Here is a 22,210-nt window from a genome sequence, read left to right on the forward strand (position 1 = left end):
ACAATCAAGTGAAAGGACACGTACTATATGTCAAATTTAGGTCACGATTGCCGATTACAAGACTTGTGCGTGGCTGGGTGGGGAAGTGTCGGAGGTTAAGCAATAAAATCAACACGGGGGGATTTTCCATGATGAGCATGGAATTATTTCGTTTTGTGTTCGTTAACCCTTCTCTTGGTACGTATAAGAGGCAAAATAAATTCAAAATATCATAGTTCTACACTTCCGAATTCAAAGCGTTATGCCTAACTAATCGGGTTAGGGTAATGATCATTAACTCTATACAATGCATGGATGGATGGAATGTTGTATGAAATGAAAGTAGGATGGACATACATACATACAGACAGACAGACAGACAGACAGACAGATAGATAGATAGATAGATAGATAGATAGATAGATAGATAGATAGATAGATAGGGATATTTCATCCGATATCGCCTAAGATCTATTGTATTTTGTGTAATAGTAGCACTAGCGACAGTAGCAGTAGCAGTTAATCTATTAATAGTAGTAGCAGTAGTCTTAATTATATATTTGCATTAGTAACTTTAATTCAAGTCAGAAGGCGAAATCGAATTGTCTTTGCTGGCACTTAAATTGATGTGTAGGGCAACTCAATAGTCCTTATTTAATATATGCATAGGTCACAATTTGATCCAAAGTGCATGCATGCAAGAAACCCGAAGTCACTAGTTTGTAGATAACGCTGATTAGAACGTCTGTTTGATAATTAAGGATGAATGCCTGATCATGCATTCTATCAAGCCCGTGACTAATGCATGCCCACGTATATATAGCTAGATCAGGTATTACACTTTAGTGACAATATTAGACGTGGCAAATATGAAGAGTGCTTACAGTAGCAAACGTGTCTTTGTTGACGGTCATGTTGAACCTGCGTGCATCGTAGTGCAGGATGGCAAAATCCTGGACATAATTCGAGGTGAAGATTTTGAACGTTTTGATGGAGACTCTGATACACAGGTAAGTTACATTTATTTTACTGTATTTTTTTGTGTGTTTACAGATGTTATTGCATGCAGTTTTATGGAAGTCCCTTCAAAAATTATCAACTGTTGTCTACACCCTACGCTGTTTACTTTCAATTCAGTTTTAAAGTCTCTCATAGGGACATCATCTTGCATACGAGGAGATTGTGACACGATCAAGTTCGCTCTCAAAAATATCGAAAATAGGGAATATTGAACTATTGCGGGGTAGGATTTACACATCTGTGAGGATACAATGGTTCAAGGTAGGACAAAATTATATTTCTGTTATTTGAAAACTTTGGCTTGCAATGGGTTTGTTATTATCGGTGAGTTCGGTAAAGCAAACCCACGGCCTCGGACCGATAGAACGGAGATGACGAGGCAGACATGGCTGGTAACATTATAGTCTTGATCAGGGTGGAGAGTCCCATAACCATATAGCAACCAGCTTCGTCTACGGATGTTGACCGGGGTTTGAAAAGTATTTTCATTCAGAACTGACAACCATGAACCAAAATTACACTGATCAGAGTAAGAAAGCTGGCTATCTTTCTCGTGATCTTAGGCGATGAGAATATAAAGTTTCGTAAGCAAAACGTTTAGTTGGAGTTCGGGTAAAGCAGAAGAAAATATGAAGGACGAATGGGAGGCACATTTTTAAGAAATAATCTTACGGTTTATGGTTTATCTCGAAATGGTAACGAAGAATGAGATGTATGTGAAAATAATCAAAACTATCCCCACTCGATAGGGTAAATAAGCTGACGTCCAGATTCAAAGACAAGCTAAGCACGGACTATTCACCAATCTAAACCAAATTCACCTTGTTTATAGACAGATGTCGTATCGTACAAGCGGAACGAAAATCATTCAGTAGACACTTTGGATACCATGCGTACAAGGACTACACTCACTACGTATAACAGACGAGCTAAAATTTTATCCGAGTTTAATCACGAAAGAAAACGAAGAAATATTCGCGACAACGAAACGTAATAAACTTATTCTCGCCAGGCAGATATACGTTTATGACTGGGCAAAGGAGGTTGGTTCCGCTGGTACGGAGCGAATATCGTCACGGAGAAGCTTACCACGGATCACAGGGCATACTGTGGATCAACACGCCAGAGCAGATGCTAACAGAGCTAACAGATAAGACGTTAGTGGTCATTGTACCGTGTATTTTGGCAGTATGGCTTAAAATGAGCACAGAAGAAATTAATGTAATTAATTCTAATTTATAGGAGTACGTAGATGACATGATTTATAAATCCAGACAAATAGTTAGGCACTCATTTAACCAAGCAAGTTCACTTTTTTTAGTTTCTTTAACTTCACCAGAAAATGACAAAGTCAAAACGTTTCAATAAATTACAATCATTATATTGATACCTATCTGTAATTACAATAATATTGATACCTATTTGTAATTATAATAATTATATTGATACCTATTTGTAATTACAATAAGACTATTGATATCTATTTGTAATTACTGTAACAATATTATACACTTTCTATTACTGTCAATTATAAATAATGACAATTTGTAGTTTTTGCTGTTCTCTTATAAAGTCATATGTCCAAAATATATGATGTAGTGTCCGCTATATTGTAAATAATGACAATGGTGTGGGCAATAAATTCATTTCTCTCTTGTGTTGAATGTGTAAAGATTGAAGAGAAAAAAAAGAACTTGCCTCTTATTATAAGCATTTCGACTTAATGGGGGTAAAATGAGTTCGAAACCTGGGGTATGTCGTACGAGGATATTAATACTTTCTTTGAGGGATATGAATCTTTTAGGTTTGTGAGTAGAAAGAACGAAACAAATCATGACTGGAACTCAGGGGGTTTAACTTAACCCTGTTTATCAGAAGAAAGAAGTATGTCAAAAATATGCCGTAATGGGCAAGATTGTGCTGTATTGAATATTTCTCCTAACTGATCCATTTGATATCTAAGATATAGTTGTTGTATTTGTTATTACATATTTAACGGGAGAGATCACCACTTTATTTTGATCCTAGAAAAATTGGAAACATTTTTTTTAATGAGAAATTAGAAACAACAGAATGTGTATATATGACAGTTATTCTTTCGGGAGTTTTCAATGCTCGCATACAAGATTTTCTCGACGTTAGACCTTGTGATGCTTTCTTTGAACGTACATGTCGTGTATGAAAGCGATTGATTATTGATAAATTACATAAATGCAGTAAATTAGATAAGAATATAAGGGATTGTGTATGTAATGAATATGTCAGTCATATTGTATTTAGCAACGACAATGAGGACGATGATGACTGACAATTATTGGTTCTATTGAATGACCCCAAAACCAAGGCTGGAATCAAAAGAAATATCAGCTTGTAAGAACCTTTAGATTTACAAGCTAATATATTAATCGATACGCATACGTTCACAAAAAACTCTTTTAGAAGATAGCGTCAATTAAAAACTCATAATATGAAACGTTAATTAGAGACAAACTTGTACACTAAAAAAAATGGTTCCAAATGTTCTGGTTAGACTATTCTCTTCCATATTATTGTTTAATAGAGACAAACATGTTGATGGCGATGAAAGTAATGCTAGAAGTAAGAATGTCAATTTACAGAACAAGATAAAATTGATAACCTTCGCTCATTGAAAGATAAAATTCCACGTCTCGACACGATTCAGGTCGTTTGTTACCAGTGGGCCTTTTACCATGCAATGTTTCATTTGTTAATGTGCTTTTCTGAGACTGTGAAATTTCGTAAGGACAGATCTATATGGTTATTATATATGATACATTACAAAATAGTAAGAACAGTCCAAGCAGTAATAGACGAACTATCCAATACATTATGGAAAATATTTACATCTAGTTTTTCAGTACAAGGAGTTATAGATGAGTAGAGTGGTAACTTAATAGAAATGTCTCAGGCTGGGTAGAGAAAACTCTACAGTACTTGTAATAGAAAAGTATGCTTGCATGGAATCGTTCAGAAGTATATATTTAAATCTTGTAAGTTTTACTGTTTATTTCTTGACTTTTTGAAAGTATTTGATTGTGTACATCACAAGCTGTGGTTTTATGTTGCATAAAAAAGTATTGCTCGAAACTATCTGGCAGGTTTTAAAGAACATAAAATCGTCTTGAAAAGCTGAGTACGAACATCAAAATGGACTAATAAGATATTTTAATTGCAACGTGGAAAAAGACAAGGACGTGTTCTGAGCCTTATTTTGTTCTTTCTATTGCTGATTTGTTTCAAACGTCTTACGAGCTAAGTGTGATAGGGGTATTTTCATCACAGAGAATGTACTAGATATCTTTGCCTGACTGTATGCAGACAATTTGACTGATAGTGCTGACACTGTACTTTTACAACAACAACAAATTGATAGAAATGAATCGGATAATGAAACAGGATTGAAAATTTGTCTAGCTAAAACAAAAATAAGTGTCTTTCAAAACGGTGGTTTTTTGAGAATTTATGAGCATTGGTATTATAGGGACAAACCCATTGAAACGGTTTGCTTTTGTAACTCTCTGGGGATGTTTACATACAGACGTTTATCTGAACTAAAGCTGAAAATACGTTGGCATCTCAAGCCTTGAAATCAGTCATATACCGTTATATTTAAATATATGGTACGATGGTGAAAATAATCATGTGTTATGGCCCAGAAACATAGAGGTATGAAAGTTCTCCACCACAAGAAGCAATTGAACAAAATATTTTTTAAAGGTTAAAGTTATTTTAACGCATCGTAAACTGTGAGTAATTAAGAGGACTTCGGTGAGTGAGAGCTATACCTTTTGATAACAGCTTATATGTTCAGATGTGTAAAGTACCGGATTACATACGCCAATAAATATATATCCTTTCTAATATGTTTTTTATCTTATAAATGCCTGATAGCAGCAAAAGCAATGGGGTAGTAAAGTTATATGTCTGTTATTTTCTCAGAGATTTGGTTACGCTTAGATAACGCACTAAATCGGTGTCAAATGTGTAAAAAAAAGAAAGGTACCATTTTGTATCTATATGTGCTTCTTATACCAAATTAAACCGATATACGTCGATAAAATGTAATAAGTAAATCCTTCGCGTGGATAAATGTAAAAGTCTAAAAATTAGTTTTATTTGCACGTGTTTCAGAATTGTGTATTTTGCTTTTAAAATAAGAGATCAGTTAAAATGGATCTACACCAAGACATAAGATATTGTCCTCTACAATACTGTTTATGGTGCACTGTATAAAACTTTATTTGATATGTTTTTATTTATTATTCCTTGATTTCAAATAGCATATAGTTTTCTTTCATTAGCCTCTTGACATGGTACCAGAATACTTAGCCCCATCCTCACTATTCAAGGGTCGTCGACTACGTATTATAGATAAGGTCGACTACGTAGTAGCGTGCCATAGCATAACCTTAGGAAGTTTTGTTACTCGATATGTCTAGTATCATACATAGGGTTCGACTGTCGTAGCGTGCCGTGGTATAATCTTACGAAATTTCGCCACTCCGTACAGTTTTTAGAGATTTCATGTTTTGACGAATGTCGTAAGGTAGTACGTACTTAAAAAGAAAATGTTCTGTATGGAGTGCTTATCTGTCCATAATACTTATGCTTATAATTTAGATAAGGATTTCTGCTTTTAAGGCGTTTTCGGGAATTGTCGGATGCATTCATATAAAGTTTGACAATAATATGCATTTGTCCATGGTGACAAATCAAATCTCAAGATCAAAATAGCACTAGTTTCTTATCGACATTATAAATACTTGCTAACGTATACCCGAATAGAATATTATTCAGTATATCAAAACACTCATTATAGTAGAATTCTTGTTATTACAAGTGTCCATCTGTTTTTAAGTTTGGAGATTTGCTGTTATTCAAAGTCCATATATCATCATGTCGGTGATTTGTTAGTATTCCAAGTCAATGTATCATCCTGTCTGGGATTAGCTGTTATTCCGAGTCCATGTGTTATGGTTTTTGTAGGTTTGCTGTTATTCCAAGTCAATATATCATCATGTCGGAGATTTGCTAGGATTCGAAGTCAATCTGTCAAGTTTTTCCAGAGATTTTGCTGTTATTCCAAGTCCATCTATCATCATGTCGGAGATCTGTTGTTATTCTAAGCCCATGTATCATCCTGTCGGGGTTTTGCTGTTATTCCGAGTCCATCTATTATGCTATTTGTAGGTTTGCTGTTATTCCAAGTCCACGCGTCATCCTTGTCAGCGATGAGCCGTTATTCCAGTTCCATAAGTCCTTCTTATCAGTGATGAGTTGTTGTTCCAATTCCATATGTCCTCCTTTTTAGTAATGAGCTGTTGTTCTAGTTCCATATGTCCTCCTTTTCAGTTATGAGATGTTATTCCATTTCCATATGTCCTCCTTTTCAGTGATGAGTTGTTCCAATTCCATATGTCCTCCTTTTCAGTGATGAGCTGTTGTTCCAATTCCATATGCAATACTTTTCAGAGATGCAAGTTTGAACCAATTACTACATTTCAATAAGTAGCATACGATTCATATAAGCCTGTTTACTATATAGATACACAGTGTGTGTGTGTGTGTGTGTGTGATATGGATTTTTTAACGTAGCTTTAACAATATTTCAGTCATAGCGCTACGATGTCGGCAGTGTGGCAGTTTATGGCGCTGTCTAGCACTTGGGCATCATGCCGCAGACATGTAGCATGATGTCCCAACCAGTGACATGACACTAAACCGAGCAGTGATAACACTATCTTCTTAATGTTGAGCGCCAAGCCAGGCAACTGCCAGTACCATTTTATTAGTCTTTGGTATTACTCGGCCGTGGTTCGAATCCGCGAGCAGAGTCGCATGCGAGGTGGATGCTCTAACTTGAGCGGTCAGAAGCAAGTCAGTCAGTTATATATTTGTAAATACTGGACAGACGTTTTGATTTTACTCACTTGATGTTAATAATGATTCTCGTAATCTTTGGCATGTTTTCACTTTGCACAGGTTTTGTTAATAATGAGTTTTTTATTCGACGGCAGGCTTTAATTTTGTAAAGGTGATGCTAATAATGGTTCTCTTAACCTTGGCATGCTTCTGACCGAGTGCCAAATGAATTGGGAATTTGGACAGGGCCCTTCATGTATTCATCTGTATTCGTCCCTAAATTATATACTGCTGGATTAACAATGAATAGAGGTACAATATAATGACTTGACCATTTGACTTTCAAGTGGAGCACTCCTACTAGACCTAGTTCACTTAAGAAAATTTATTCAGTGTATTGCATCGTGTATGCATAGTATGGTAGAGTTACTGGACTAGCCTGAAATAACGTACAATGTATAGTTTATTTTAGTAAGATATAGTCCAATATTTTTGTATCTAGACGTTTTAATTTACATTATCACACTTATCTTTACTTACTGTAATCAGGTGTGACTATATTTTCAATGTTGCCTACATTGACTATATTGTCTATGTTGACTATATCGTCTACATTGACTATATTGTCTATTCTGGTTATGTTGTATATACCAGTCCTACCAGTCCTAACACTAACCTCTTAAGCGCCAAGCATCTCAGCCACTAGTACCATTTTTATAAGTCTAAGGTATGAATATGACTCGGTCGGGCTCGATCCCGCGACCTCCGCATCCGAGGCAGCAGTTCTAAACACTTAGGCCACCGGAACTGTTTTTTGTTCTTAGATATTCTGACAGCGTATGGTATGGACGTGAATCTGATACAGCAAGGAGTATCAAATGTCTAACAACAACTGTAAAAAGTCTAACAATAGCTGTCAATGGTTTAGCAAGGATTATCAAATGTCCAACAGCAACTGTCAACAAGTCTAACACCACGTGTCAAATCTGAGTAACGTTTAATACGTTTTAAAAAAATATGCAGTTGGAGTGCACACGCGTTTAATACGTTTTAAAAATGTACAATTGGATTGCACAATTTTGGAAGCAAAACTCTATCCAAAAATATAATGTTAAAGACAAGAAAATAAAATATACAACGCAGATGTAGAAATACTGTAAAATGTATATCCATTCATAATTACAGGTACCGCGAACTTTCATGTAGGTCGATTTAAATACAGCAGTGAAGAACGCTAATGTGCAGACAAAAGAACTCTTTTGTTTGGCAGAATATTCATATATTAAATACAGCATACATTTCCAAATGATTTTTTAAATCGTTTAAAACGTAACGTTCCTGTTTACCACGACCGAGTACCTGTGTAGTTCACCTTTAAAATTAAAATGTTTTCTACCTGAATTTTCAGAACAAAGGTTGTGGAGATACGAGATGCTCATTTGGGACCTATGACAAAAATCCTCTAAAATGTCCAGACTCCCCCCACCACAATAGAACAGAAACTTGAACAAAATGACTTATTTCATGCTTTATTTGGGCTCAAATTAAATCTGCAATATCCCCTTTTGACATATTTTAAAAGTAGGAAACAAAATACACTAAAGTATTTTGTGTTCTAAATGTAAAATATCGGGTTTTAAAAACCTGCCTCTCCTTGGACAAATGCCTTTTTAAGTTCAGCGTCCTTTTCGCTCAAATTGTCTATGCTTATTTAATAGACTTTACACTCCAGGTAGCATTACATCACAAATTTCATATTTGATGAACATGTAATGTTGTCTGGGCAGTTTGGATCATAAAACAAATGGATCGAATGAAGAATAGTGGAAGAAGGTACACTCACCTGGTAATAAGATATCATAACGAACATTTTCATTAGTAGTCATGGCAAATTATTGGTATTTGGTACTAGAGTAACATTTTCTGGAATAAATTTTCTGTTTTAGACCACTATTACCAGCTTGAAGTACCTACAATGTAAGGTAAGGGACAAAGAGAAATATTGAAACGATGTACAAATGCAATGAAATGGACGTTTTATTCGCATCGTCCTATTCACTTTTGTTTGTCTTCGTCCTTCAAATTCAAAGATAAACCAAAGCCCGATTTAGTAGTAGAAAATGTTAATGACCTTATCTAATCCAGGTCACGCCAACATATATAGACAGTGCCGGATTACCAAATAGGCAGAGTAGAAACCGGCATAGGGACCCTCGACAACGGATCAAAATAATATTGATAAAACTTATTAGAAGATAATATGCGAGGGGGCCTAAAGATTTCGACTGCCTAAGGGCCTAAGGGCCTCCACATGGTTTAATCCGGCACTGTATATAGACAATTCCTGTGTTTAGTAGAAAAATATCACAGATAACAGAAGAACCTGATGGAAATGACGCGAATATACTCATCTATAGATATAAATTTTCGATAATTTATGCAAACCAATGTACTGTTTGATGTGCACTTTGGTACTTTGGTTGTTTTTATAGTACTTACGTTATCGATACCGATCCAACAAAGATGGAACAGTATTAACTTTAATAAAACATTAGTCATATTAATTTGAGTTTAAACCAGTATTTGAAGTTATTTACTCATCAAAGATTAAAACTGGTGTGCCAGTTTCTTCTTATCTACAGTATTACTACCGTTTCTACTTATCTACCGGACCGCTCAGGTGGCCTACTGGTTAGAACGTCCGCCTTCGATGTGGGAGGTGGCCGATTTGAACCTTGGTCGAGTTATACCAAATATATAAAAATAGTACAAACAGCTGCCTCGCTAGACGCTCAGCGTTAAGAGGTTAGTGTTAAGACTGGTCGGTCTGGTATCGGGATAATGTGACTGGTTTGGATATCATACTCTAGTGCTAGAGATCGCTATAAACTGCCACACTGCATATATCGTAGCGATATGACTGATGTTTTTTTTTTAAAGCTACGTTACAAATATCAAACCTAAACACACACACACACACACACACACACACACAGAGTATTAATATATTTAATCGGTCATTTTTTATTCTCCTTAATGTATGCAAAAAAATTGAAAATCTAGGTTACTATTTTGAATTTCGCACAGCGGTTATCGTTTTTTCTAATGACAATGTACAATGTGATAATGTCCGAAATAAAGAAAAAGGAAAATCCAACAACTATGTACCCAGAAGATTAAAATACATATTAAATCCTTGTTTCCTTATGTGAACACATTCCGTTTACTGGGAACTTGACCATAGTTATGTAAAAATCTCAACTTAGGTATTATCCGATCTAGTTTAAATTAGGATGGGATGAGATGTAAAATAAGTGCACTTAAGTTGTAAAATTCTCGAATTCATTCAAACTGAAAGAATGCGTAAGATAAAATCATCTTTTAAAATGCACTAATATCGACTTCTGTTTGGTTTGTAAAATAGTGACGTTGATGATGTAATTATGGGGTGGCTCAAATCAGAACATGCAACCTAACACCATGTTGTTGTTGTTGTTGTTGCAGTGTTTAACACCATTTGTCAGCACACGATAGGCTATACATGGCTGCCAGTATTAATGGTGGAGGAAGAAGCCCGGAAAACCCCCGGAAAGAACCACCGACCCACGAGAAGCTACTGGCAAGCTTTCTCACATACCCACATTGGCCGAATCTGAGACTTGAACCCACGCAGACAGAGGTGAGATGGCAGTGATCCGTAACGGAGAGAGCGTTAGACCACTCGGCCACTCGGGGGGCCCCCCTAACACCATGCCTTTCTAATCGATTCCGTCCCTTTAGCTACCCAAAACCATATTATCAAGCATTAATATCACGCGGCGATGGAGAGGGTTACGAGGTTGAAGATGCACATGCGATTTTATATTCCAGTCCTTGTAGTTTACATGGTATAGACGTTACTAATAATATATAAAACGCTAGCAATATACAGAACACCAGAAATGTTGTTGTTTTGTGGGGTTTAACGCCGTTTTTCAGCACAGGATAGGCTATACATGGTGGCCAGTATTAATGGTGGAGGAAGAAATAGGGGAAACCTCCGGAAAGAACCACCGACCCACGAGAAGCTACTGGCAAGCTTTCAAACATACCCACACTGGCTGAATCCGAGACTCAAACCGGAGCATACAGAAGTGAGATGGTAGTGATCCGTAACGGAGAGCGCTTTAGACCACTAGGCCACTCAGGGCCCCGAACACTAGAAATATACAATCCACTAGTTGTTGTTGCTGTTGTTGTTGTTGTAGGGTTTAACGCCATTTTTCAGCACACGATAGGCTATACATGGCGGCCAGTATTAATGGTGTAGGAAGAACCCGGGAAAACCCCTGAAAGAACCACCTACCTACAAGTAGCTACCGGCAAGCTTTCTCACATACCCACATTGGCCGAATCGGAGACTCGAACCCACGTAGACAGAGGTGAGATGGCAGTGATCCGCAACGGAGAGCGCTTAAGACCACTCGGCCAATCCACTAGTAATATACTTAATACTACACTTAAATTCCAAAACGATATTTTCTCCTTTTCAATAAATAACATTAAAAGATTTCTGTCATTGACTGCTATTATCAACTCCCATTAAGATATATGAAGTTATTGACCCATCGCATTTGGGAAAAAAGGGTTTAATGATGTGAACGACGGAATCACACGAGTTGTTGTCTTTTCTACTCCTTTTTGATGTGATAGGCCCAGAAGATAGTCGAGTTTCTTTAACCTGTAACATTTTTACAAATTTTAATTCAAAGACCAAATGTCCTTCCGAATAAATAGGACATTTAACACAGACAACATATTTCAAAACATAATATTAAATGGAAATTCCGTGTGATGTCGAATAGTTCGATTCCTGGTAAATTACACGATAAATGTTTGCACCTTAAGAAAGTCAGTAGAATTACTAAGCGTTCCTGTTGTTGGATATTCATGTGAAGGGATTATAAAGAATGCATGCAGTAATTCCAGACTTTCTGTAATGTATTTGCGACCGGATATTTGCATTATTTGCTTTGGAACAGAATACTACAGTAAACATAGGCAAAGTTTATGTAGAGTTGGAATTGCATCATATAATAAAAAATGTTAGATCATTTGAACTATATTTCCACGTAGAAACGATATGGTTGGATTTGTTTCCATCTCCTGGGAGACCGGCAAATGTCCACATTCTTTTGTAAACAGTGAAGAGTTTATTTTCTTCAATAAGTTAACATTGAAACCACGCTTGCATATAGGATGGATTCTATGTTACAGGTATACCGCCCACCTCTCCCCCGACGCTAGCTTTCACTTGTGCAATACGGCTATACGAGTGTAACGAGCACGTGTGGAGTAAATTGTCTAAATTCAGACAGACGTGATCTTTTTCTCCCCAACTCCCTTTGAACAATCGATTCGAAAATTGGCCGCCAAAATGCTGAGAGTAACAGTTAAAAAGTTCAAGAAGACGGGATAGGGAAAATTCCCACGATCGCTGCCAACCAATAAAGAGAATACTGCACAATAATGTCATGGGCTTATTTGGACCAATCAGAATCACATAAAGTGATAAGTTAACATGCTGTCATATAAAAAATATTAAACTGCACACAATACATGAAAAGTGTACCGACTATGTGATAAATACAATTATGATATGGGTATATTAACACAAATAACACAATTATCGTGTGATAATTATATTTATTGAATAGAAAGTGTATTTAATGTTTGAAATGCAATGTCAAGCTTTACAAGCAATATTGATATTAAACTCTAATAAACACAAATCTTTCTTTATACTGATAAAAATCTGATGGCTTTGTCCAACATGCTCATTATAATATTGTTTTATTGCAAAATACATTATGAAATCTTAGCATAATACAACTATACCAAACACAACACAAACGTTTCGAGAAATTAAAAGACTATGCAGGAGTTCGATTAAATGCTTCCCAGTTGCTATTGTTGATAGTGCAGTTGGTAACATTAGTGCATTTCGATATTCCCTTTCAATATGAATTTTTCCAACAAAAGCTATACATAATAATTTATTATTTATCTAGGTCATCGACGTTGGCAATCTCGTGTTAATGCCGGGTGTTGTGGATAGTCATGTGCACGTGAATGAACCAGGGAGATCCGATTGGGAAGGATACGTCACAGCTACCAAGGCTGCAGCAGCTGGAGGAATAACTACGATCATTGATATGCCACTGTAAGAATCTTCTATAATCTGATGATATGTCTCTTCCATCGGCAAGTAAATATTGACTGAGCACCAGTTTTAACTTTTAAAGAAAAAACTGACCCCACGTGACTTTTTACCGTTAATTGCATCTCGTTCTGCCTTGTCTTTGGAGGCGTGGGAGTGGACTGTCCAGTGACATTTTTGTTGTTTTGTTGTTTTCTCATTTGTGGACTTGTGCGAAAAAAGGGGCACTTCTACTGTAAATATAACAGAGGATATATACGTCTTTTGATGTTGTTGTTGTTGTGGGGTTTAACGCCATTTTTCAGCACACGATAGGCTATACATGGCGGCCAGTATTAATGGTGGAGGAAGAACCCGGAAAACCCCGGAAAGAACCACCGACCCACGAGAAGCTACTGGCAAACTTTCTCACATGCCTACGTCTTTTGAGTATGTATATGCATATGTATATATATATATATATATATATATATATATATATATATATATATATATATATATATATATATATATATATATATATATAGGCTCGAATAAACAGTAACACAAGATAGAGTTAAAACAACAAGCTTTGAAAAATATAATAATTTAATTCCCTGGAAAAATTCTGTAAAAATGAAAAAATATGAACTTACGGTTTTATAGATTCAAATCTAAAAATTATCCAATAATAATCGACGAATAAAATTTTAGAAGTACTAATAACAAAATGTTCTACTGATTTCAAGTTCGAGTCAAGACCAAGATGGAACACGACGACGTTTGCTGTAATCTGTAGTGATGAAGTTTCCTTGTAGAAACAAGAAATATCACTCCGGTTTTGGAAATCTGAATAATTTTTTTTATATAAAAGCTGTCCTTGTTCAACAATTTCAAATGATCACATGTATTTTCCAGGAAGAAAGAATTAATCCTTTTGAATCCAAGTAATTGGAAATAACTCCAAACAGCACAACATACACCTTCCAGTGTAAGAGCCCAACTAATGAGAATATCTCTCCAAAATAAAGGTTATATCATATTCTAAAACGCGAAAAGGGATCACGTGATCATGTTCCAGAACGTCGGCGAGATTATTTACTTGTTAAAGATCATGTACACCCAGTGTGGCCTGACGAAAACCAATCATTTTACCCTAAAAAATAAAATTTAAAAACTCTTGTTTACATTTTAAATCAGTAGTCCCATCATGACCTCGACAACAACCAATAATTCTAAAATAAAAATAGAATAGAACTTATTTACGTGGTTGCTACTAATTTTGAATCAAGGTCAGGATCTAGGTCAACACCTGGTGTTTACTAAAACGAACAGTCAAGGTCAAACATTTTTCTGGAAAAAGTATCGTCTCTAGTGAATAAATGTACTTTACAATAGCATGTAATTGAAACAAAACCTGTTTAAAACTGATAAACAAACAATTGAATTTAAATAAATATTTACTAAATCAGATATAAATAAATCAAGTATACATAACATTAAGAGGTTAGTGTGAGGACTGGTCGACCTGGTGTCAGGATAATGTGACTGGGTGGGACATGATGCTACATCTCTGCGACATGATGCCGCAGCACAAGACAGCACTATAAACTGCTACACTGCAGATATCATAGCTATAAGACTATTAATAGGTTAAGCTACGTTAAAAATCCAAATCACACACACAACCTTGTAAAACTGAAATACTTGTTTATACACTTAGTCAATTTAAAAAAAAAAACACGATTTCAATTTGTTATACAAACATAAACAAAAATATAAAACAATGATATTTTAGGTATTATATAAAAAGAGTATTAGGATATTCTCTGTTGAATGTAAACATGTAAAAGCGAACAACGAACATGGAATTCAGTAATTTACAATCGCTAAAACCGCTACGTCAGGCCTCTTCTCCTTATTGGTGTGCTGTTTTCTCTCTTCGTGTCTCCGAATTTTATTTTAAACTCTACAACGTCTGAAGAAAATATTCCAGCACACTGTATTCGTTAGTAGTATAAGACTATACTGTCGTTGTCAGTAGTACAATACAATACTGTCATTGTCAGTAGTACAATACAATACTGTCATTGTCAGTAGTACAATACTATACTGTCATTGTCAGTAGTATAAGACTATCCTGTCATTTTCAGTAGTATAAAACTATACTGTCATTGTAGTATAAGACTATACTGTCATTGTCAGCACTGCAAGACTTTGTAATCGTTATCAGTAGTATAAGACTATACTGTCATTCTTAGTAGTATATGACCATACTGTGCTCTTAAAACTTATTTTTTCATACAGGAATTCGATTCCATCAACGACAACTCTTGTTGCCTTAGAAAAAAAGGTCTCCAGCGCCAGTGACAAATGCTACGTGGATGTCGGCTTCTGGGGAGGAATCGTACCCGGAAATCAAGTACTGCAAAACCTTATACCAAAACCTTATACCATCTATGCAATTCGATTCTTTTACATAAAGGAAAGATATACGTCCTTGGGAAAAAAATCATCACATTTCATTATTCTGTCTGTCTGTCTGTCTCTCTCTGCATAGCACAATTGTATTGTGTTACTTGCAGTATAATTTGATTGAAGGCATCTAATTAGTAATTAGTCACAGACAGTAAGGTAATATTTCTGACACGTTGTACTGTAATTAAAACATATCAAGTCTTTCCGTGCACGGGAAACCCATCATTTTAGGGTAATGCGAATGTTGCAGTAATTTTGGAATTGAATCACATGCCTAAAACATGATTGCAGTATGACCGTATGCGTTACACTGATTGTTGGAAAAGATGCTTGGAATGTGTTTGTATTTGGGACTGACCGGTGAATGTTAAATTTCATATGTTAATCTACTGTCCTACACTTGATGTTGCAACCTCTCTCTGTCTGTCTCTGTCTGTCTGTCTGTCATATATATATATATATATATATATATATATATATATATATATATATATATATATATATATATATATATATATATATATATATATATATATGAGAGAGAGAGAGAGATAGGTCAGGAGAACATTTCTTGCATTAAATTCTCGTCCGTATCAACTTTGAATGCATTGTTTCTGAGACAAATATAAAATAATAAAAACTATGTTCATAACTCGCGAAATTACATTTTCACGAATGGCCCGCGATTTCTTACTTGTTCTTGCATTTACAGTTACACTTTTCAGTAATGCAGATGTCATTTTAATGTTGAGATGTTAGTTTGTTACACAAGCCATCACATACCGTCATCAGTTGCATGAGTTGAAGGTCCAGATTAAGGTTATGAGGAGACTGAAGGAAATACCTAAGTTTGGTTTTGTATTTCATGTTTTAATGGAGGGCCTAATGATTGGCCTACACAATATAAAGACCTAAGGCTAGAGTTTTATTAAACGTTTGGTTAATCCACACCTTCATGTCTAAACGGTGCTAGTTTTACCACGTAAACCTGTTACGATCACCCTAGGTCACAGGTATTGTCAAGCCCTCATTGATCTATAGTTACACAACTATTCAAGAGCGCCTATCAGAAAGGAAGGATTACTGATCGGTCAGAACGACTTGAGGGTTACTTGGAAGGTTATTACGTTATGACTGTAGTTAAACTATGACCAATTGTGATGTCTTTTTGACATTACGTTCTTTAGAAATTGACTCCAATGACATTCCTTGAGTGAAAATTGGTGGTAATCGGCGCAGACACTTGAAAGACTGCTTTCGAATGAAAATGAATAAAATATTTCCTGAGGAAAGTAATTAGATACTTGTAGAAATATTTACAAGTATGTTCGATTTGTGTGACAATATATTAATTTAGCTGCACGTGTTTGAAAATGTTGGTGACCGGTGTTGAGAGTAGTAATAACTGAAAAGACGAAAAAGAAAAATGTTGACATTCATTATATTTTGGCCAATCATAAGTGTTATGTATATCGGTAATTTGTTGTAACTTTTAGTACATGACTGTATAAATATTATGTGTAATTATTGTTTATAACTTGTAAATTATCATGATCATTTATAATCAAGATAGTAGACAGCTAATTGTTTGTACACGGGTATACATTCTATTTTAAGATATTAAGGGTGTAGATTGCATAGGATCTATAAATAGGTGTATGCGATCAATACTAGTAATATAGATAACAAGTGTAGAAAGTGTTAGGATTACTTTGGATTTTATTTAATAATACTATAACTACTTCTTACATTTATCTTTGAGAATTGAATCATTAGAACTTTTGGAATCATTTTGGATTTAATTCATAATACTGTACGTTCCTCTTAAATTTTCATTTTGTAATATTCGTAAGTAAATTACTGGTTAAGTTTTACAAAACTTGTTGACTTTGCTTCTTTCTTTTACTTAGTGCGAGACCATAGAGTCACTATATAAGTCTAACTTGTAAAAATATGTTATAGTTCTCTGGTTCCTCTTTATTACAATTATGGCTACAGAAAAGTTAAGACTTGGCGCAAATACCATTACAGAATCAATGGTTTGTTCTGAAGCTCGCAGTTGAATATACAGCCCATATCTCTTCTCGTATTTAGAAAAGGAGCAGTGTTTTAGAAGGTTTCTTTGTTTTGGGTTTGTTTTTGTTTAATATTCTGCCTTCACTCCGAACATAAGTTTAATTATCTGGACCATTTAGTATCAAGCTTGTGTTGGGTAATTTTGTAGAAAACGAAGTATGCTCCCTTATGTCAAGCAATGTTGAACTGCGGCACCTATTAAGGGCACAAAATACACACATAGATACTGCAAGGACGAGTAAGTCGTCAAGTTTGCCTCGCTCTCGTCCCAGCCAATTTTTAGCCGGTAAGGATGAGTGGTTGTCTGCGTCTGTGTGTGTGCACGTGCGTGTGTGTGTCTTACACTGGGTCGACTAGTTTTCTTTCCTGCTCATTTTCAATCAAAATCGCTTTATGAAGCAGAGAATATTATTATATGTAATGGTGGTTTAGCTGGAACGTCATGTGGATCCGGAGACCCTTCTGTTTATTTTGTTGTTTCTTTTATTTCTTTCAAAAGACATGTGTCACTTGTTGTGACCAGTCGTGGTCATTATTAATCGTGATCTCTCTTAAAAAACAACTGCATTCGATAGTTGCACGGCGAGGGACCGCATGGAATTGTTCATTGCATGTTTGGGCAAAGGAAGCCGCATCTTAGCTCAATCCAAATGGTAGTACATAGTTGCTAATCTCTGAACTATTCAGAGTCTTAGTCAGACTCAGCATTCGTTTGTTTTGATCTCCTATCTTTCTTCGATTTCCGTTTACATGTTTGTTTTGTTTACAGAATCGATTGGATCACAAAAGATTGAACAGTATCATGCAAAAGAATCAGAAACAACAAGCTGTTGTTATAAAAGTTTCATGGAGTTGACAACATGATTAAATAATAGTGAGATATTAATTAACAACCAAATTAATGCTTCAACAGACCGTTTTATTCTCCAATGTTTAATATCCAGGACGAGCTGTTACCGATGCTGAGCGCGGGTGTCATGGGCTTTAAGTGTTTCCTGATCCACAGCGGTGTGGACGATTTCCCTGCCGTTAGCAGAAAGGATTTGGAGTCGGCATTCCAGGTACTGCAGGGAATTCCGGCTGTTGTCCTGGTAAGGATGCACGCAGTCATATTCACGTCTCCTATCCCCAACACACTCAAACAAAATACATGCACCTAACACACTCAAACAAAATACATACACCTGGAACTTATGTAAGCACATAAGTACATTCACAATTATATACCTGGTCAGACATATTTAATTCAGTCAGAGTATGTGGTGGGCACACAATAATAGAAAAACATTTTTATTTTATCTCGGCCGCCATGAGATTGTTAAACAACAGGTTAATGTGACAAATACTCGTTTTATTTCAAGTCGCCAGTGTATATCTGCAACTTATATCTCGGCTGAACAATATAAATATATGAGAGACGCTAAACAATATTATTATTGTAAAAGGATGCAGCCATTAAAATTGGAACTTAACAGCTGATTAAATCAAAAGTAAATGACTTGGCAAATTCACTTATATTTCACGAAAACAGTGTTCTGATGAAAACGGAACCAGTTTACAATAACAAAGAATATTATCTCAGACTTAGAGTATGTTTATTTGTTGCGCGTAAGAGGTAGTCCAGATGTTTGTTGAATTAATAATGCGTATTTCTATAGCCAGTAACATTCACAGTTACATATTTGCAAACTAAAATTCTAAGAGAAACTTTTCTTCCAATCAGTAGAATATTTGACCCAGACAACATCATTTTTCAACACACGATCTCTGATAGAAATCCCTGTGTAATGTCACTTTGTTGACTCGGGTTAGGGTGGACCTGCTTTGTTCATCGATTTATATGAAAATGTTTACAATATTTCGACCTAAAGTGAGTCAATGCCACTACTATGGATGAAGTATTGTATGCAGTAGAAAAGGTTTAATTCCAGTTGTTGGATATCCATGTGACGGTAAGATTACGGGATGCAGACTTTGTACTAAATCTAGACTAATGATGTTGCTGAGTACAGTAATTGCAGATTTAATGTATATGTATCCGGTTATTTACATTATTTGATTGTGAGGAATGCTGTGATTTGATAACTTTATGCCGTTTGGAAGATAGGCATTTGTCTCAAAACAGAGGCGAGTAGATTTACTCCTATAGGTTAACAATTTAAAAGTTTATACCAGTGAGAAACTTTCACTGTACACGAACATCACTTCATATCCAGAAGTCCGATTATCTTCGAGACGTACACTCTGGTTAGGTCCGTTGTCGGAAGATATGACAGCTATTTCAGCATGAAGTCATGAGTGGTCTTTTACAGATGTTGTAAACCACTCCATCGTAGCTGAGCCATCAGTACGCTTCATAACTTTACGTGAATTAGCATTCACGCAGGATGCACAATAAAAAAAAATTCACAAAATTCGATACAAATCGATTGTTCCAAGTATGGGAGTCAAACTTCAGCAGTTGAATTTTAATAATCTTTCGCGCTGAATGGTAACGATTGATGCATATTTAAGGTCGACTTCATCCTTATATACTGGAATGCACTGTAAATTTGTGTATGTCTGTCTGTCTATTATCAGGGTTTTCATCTCACACACATGTATATATGAAGAAAGGTGCTTGCCTGACTTTTCCATTTAGGAAATGTTGTACTATATTTGAATATTTCCAATGTAACTCGAAACTATTTTCCAATTCATTTGATCTAAATCGTAGTAATTTAAGACATGGTTGTAAATATTTTCAAATGATTTATTTATTTATTATTTTAGTTTCACGCGGAGGTAGAGTGTGGCTGTGCCGATGGAAAGAGCAAAGGTTTCTTTGTTTGTATACATTTTTCCGTATCTGCCGTTCTTTATCTGTCTCTCTGCAAAGTTTATTAAGCTTTTTATCACCATCTTATTTGTCATTGTTTGTTCCACCGATAGACTTTTACATGATATGTAGATATGAGTCGTTGGTTTTAAGACAAAGTAAAATACTTAAATATTTGACACTGATGTCGTAAGTCTGACTATAGGTCATACTTTGATAGAGTCGACATAGTTGATCTTGAAGCTCGAAGTCTGGCCTACTTTGATCAAGTCGACAGTATAGGACGTAAAGTTCTAAGTCTGTACTACTTTGATGGAATCGACAGTGTTGAACTTGAAGTTTGAAGTCTGGCCTACTTCGATAGAGTCGACATAGTTGAATTTGAAGTTCCAAATCAGGCCTACTTTGATCGAGTCGACAGTGTTGAACGCGAAGTTCTAAGCCTGTCCTACTTTGATGGAGTTGACAGAGTTAAACTTGAAGTTTAAAGTCTGGCCTATTTTGAGTTGACAGAATTTAACTTGAAGATTTAAATCTGGCTATAGGCCAACACTGATACAGTTGAAAGTTGATGTGACGATTTAAGTCTGACTAGAGACCAATCTTTCATAGAGTCGTCAGAACTGAACATGAAAGTTTTCAATCTGACTATACGCCACACCTTGATAGAGCTGATGGAGTTGTACTAGAAGTTACAAGTCAGGTTATAGACCATATTTTGAGTTAACGTAGTTGAACTTAAAGCTTTGTGAGTATCCAATCTGAATGTTACCTGTACACTTAAATTAATAATAATAATAATAATAATGTTGATGATGATGATAATAATAGCTCTTTTAAACTTTATGGCTGATATTGTGAGAGATCTCATTGTCGAGATATATATATATATATATATATATATATATATATATATATATATATATATATATATATATATATATATATATTAAATTTGTCACATGCCTGAATACGCCGTATTATGGTCAATTGGCTTTAATCAGCCACCTGTTGATCAGAACATTGGTTTTTAGAGAAAATAGAAACGACTTCGTACAATTTACTAATAAATTGAACGCTATTATCATGGAGTTATCTTTATCAGATAGTTTTAGTGGCAACAATTCCTGTTAATAAAAGAAGTTAAACTCAGCCATGGTTACTTGCAGATGACCCCGAAAAGTATGCTACATTTTTGGAAACACGCTCAGAAGAAATGGAGATTGAAGCTATCAAAATGGTTTGCGACTTGTGCCTGACGTACAGGTTTGTTCAAATATATTCAAATATAGTTGTTTTGTTCGCGCCAATATTCTGTTGCTTTCGGAGTTGGCTGAAAGTCCCGGTCAGTCTGTCTTCAGATGCTGTTTGCTAAACCGCTCAGGTGGCCTAGTGGTTTCGGCGTCCGGCTCAGATGCGGGAGGTCGCGGTTTTGAACCACGGCCAAGTCACATCAAAGACTTGTAAAAATGGTACTAACAGCTGCTTCGCTCGGCGCTCAGCATTAAGAGCTAGTGTTAGGACTGGTCGGCCTGGTATCAGGATAATGTGACTGGGTGGGACATGATGCTACATGTCTGCGACATGATGCCGCAGTGCTAGACATCACTATAAACTGTCTCACTGCAGATATCGTAGCGATATGATAGAAACATTGTTAAAGCTACGTTAAAAATCTAAAGCACACACACACACATACACACACACACACACACGCACACAGATACTGTTCGCTCGGAAGACCAGGCGGTTTTCCAAAGTTTACAGCAGAACCCGTG

The 22,210-nt window shown here is 35.7% G+C and overlaps 1 protein-coding gene across 1 annotated transcript in view; it reads left to right on the forward strand.

Moving 5' to 3' along the window:
• Window positions 1-787: 787 nt before the first annotated feature.
• Window positions 788-22,210, forward strand: part of LOC149774453 (allantoinase, mitochondrial-like) — a 38,184-nt gene continuing 16,761 nt past the window's right edge. The window contains exons 1-6 of the mRNA XM_089945141.1: window positions 788-989; window positions 12,933-13,084; window positions 15,368-15,482; window positions 18,559-18,705; window positions 20,387-20,432; window positions 21,602-21,698. Of these exons, the coding sequence (XP_089801267.1) occupies window positions 849-989; window positions 12,933-13,084; window positions 15,368-15,482; window positions 18,559-18,705; window positions 20,387-20,432; window positions 21,602-21,698 (698 nt within the window). The 5' untranslated portion in view covers window positions 788-848. The remainder of the gene's footprint in view (window positions 990-12,932; window positions 13,085-15,367; window positions 15,483-18,558; window positions 18,706-20,386; window positions 20,433-21,601; window positions 21,699-22,210) is intronic.

The sequence above is a fragment of the Sinohyriopsis cumingii genome, unplaced genomic scaffold (genome assembly GCF_028554795.1).
Source record: "Sinohyriopsis cumingii isolate HCF-2022 unplaced genomic scaffold, ASM2855479v2 utg000229l, whole genome shotgun sequence".
NCBI lineage: Eukaryota > Metazoa > Mollusca > Bivalvia > Unionida > Unionidae > Sinohyriopsis > Sinohyriopsis cumingii.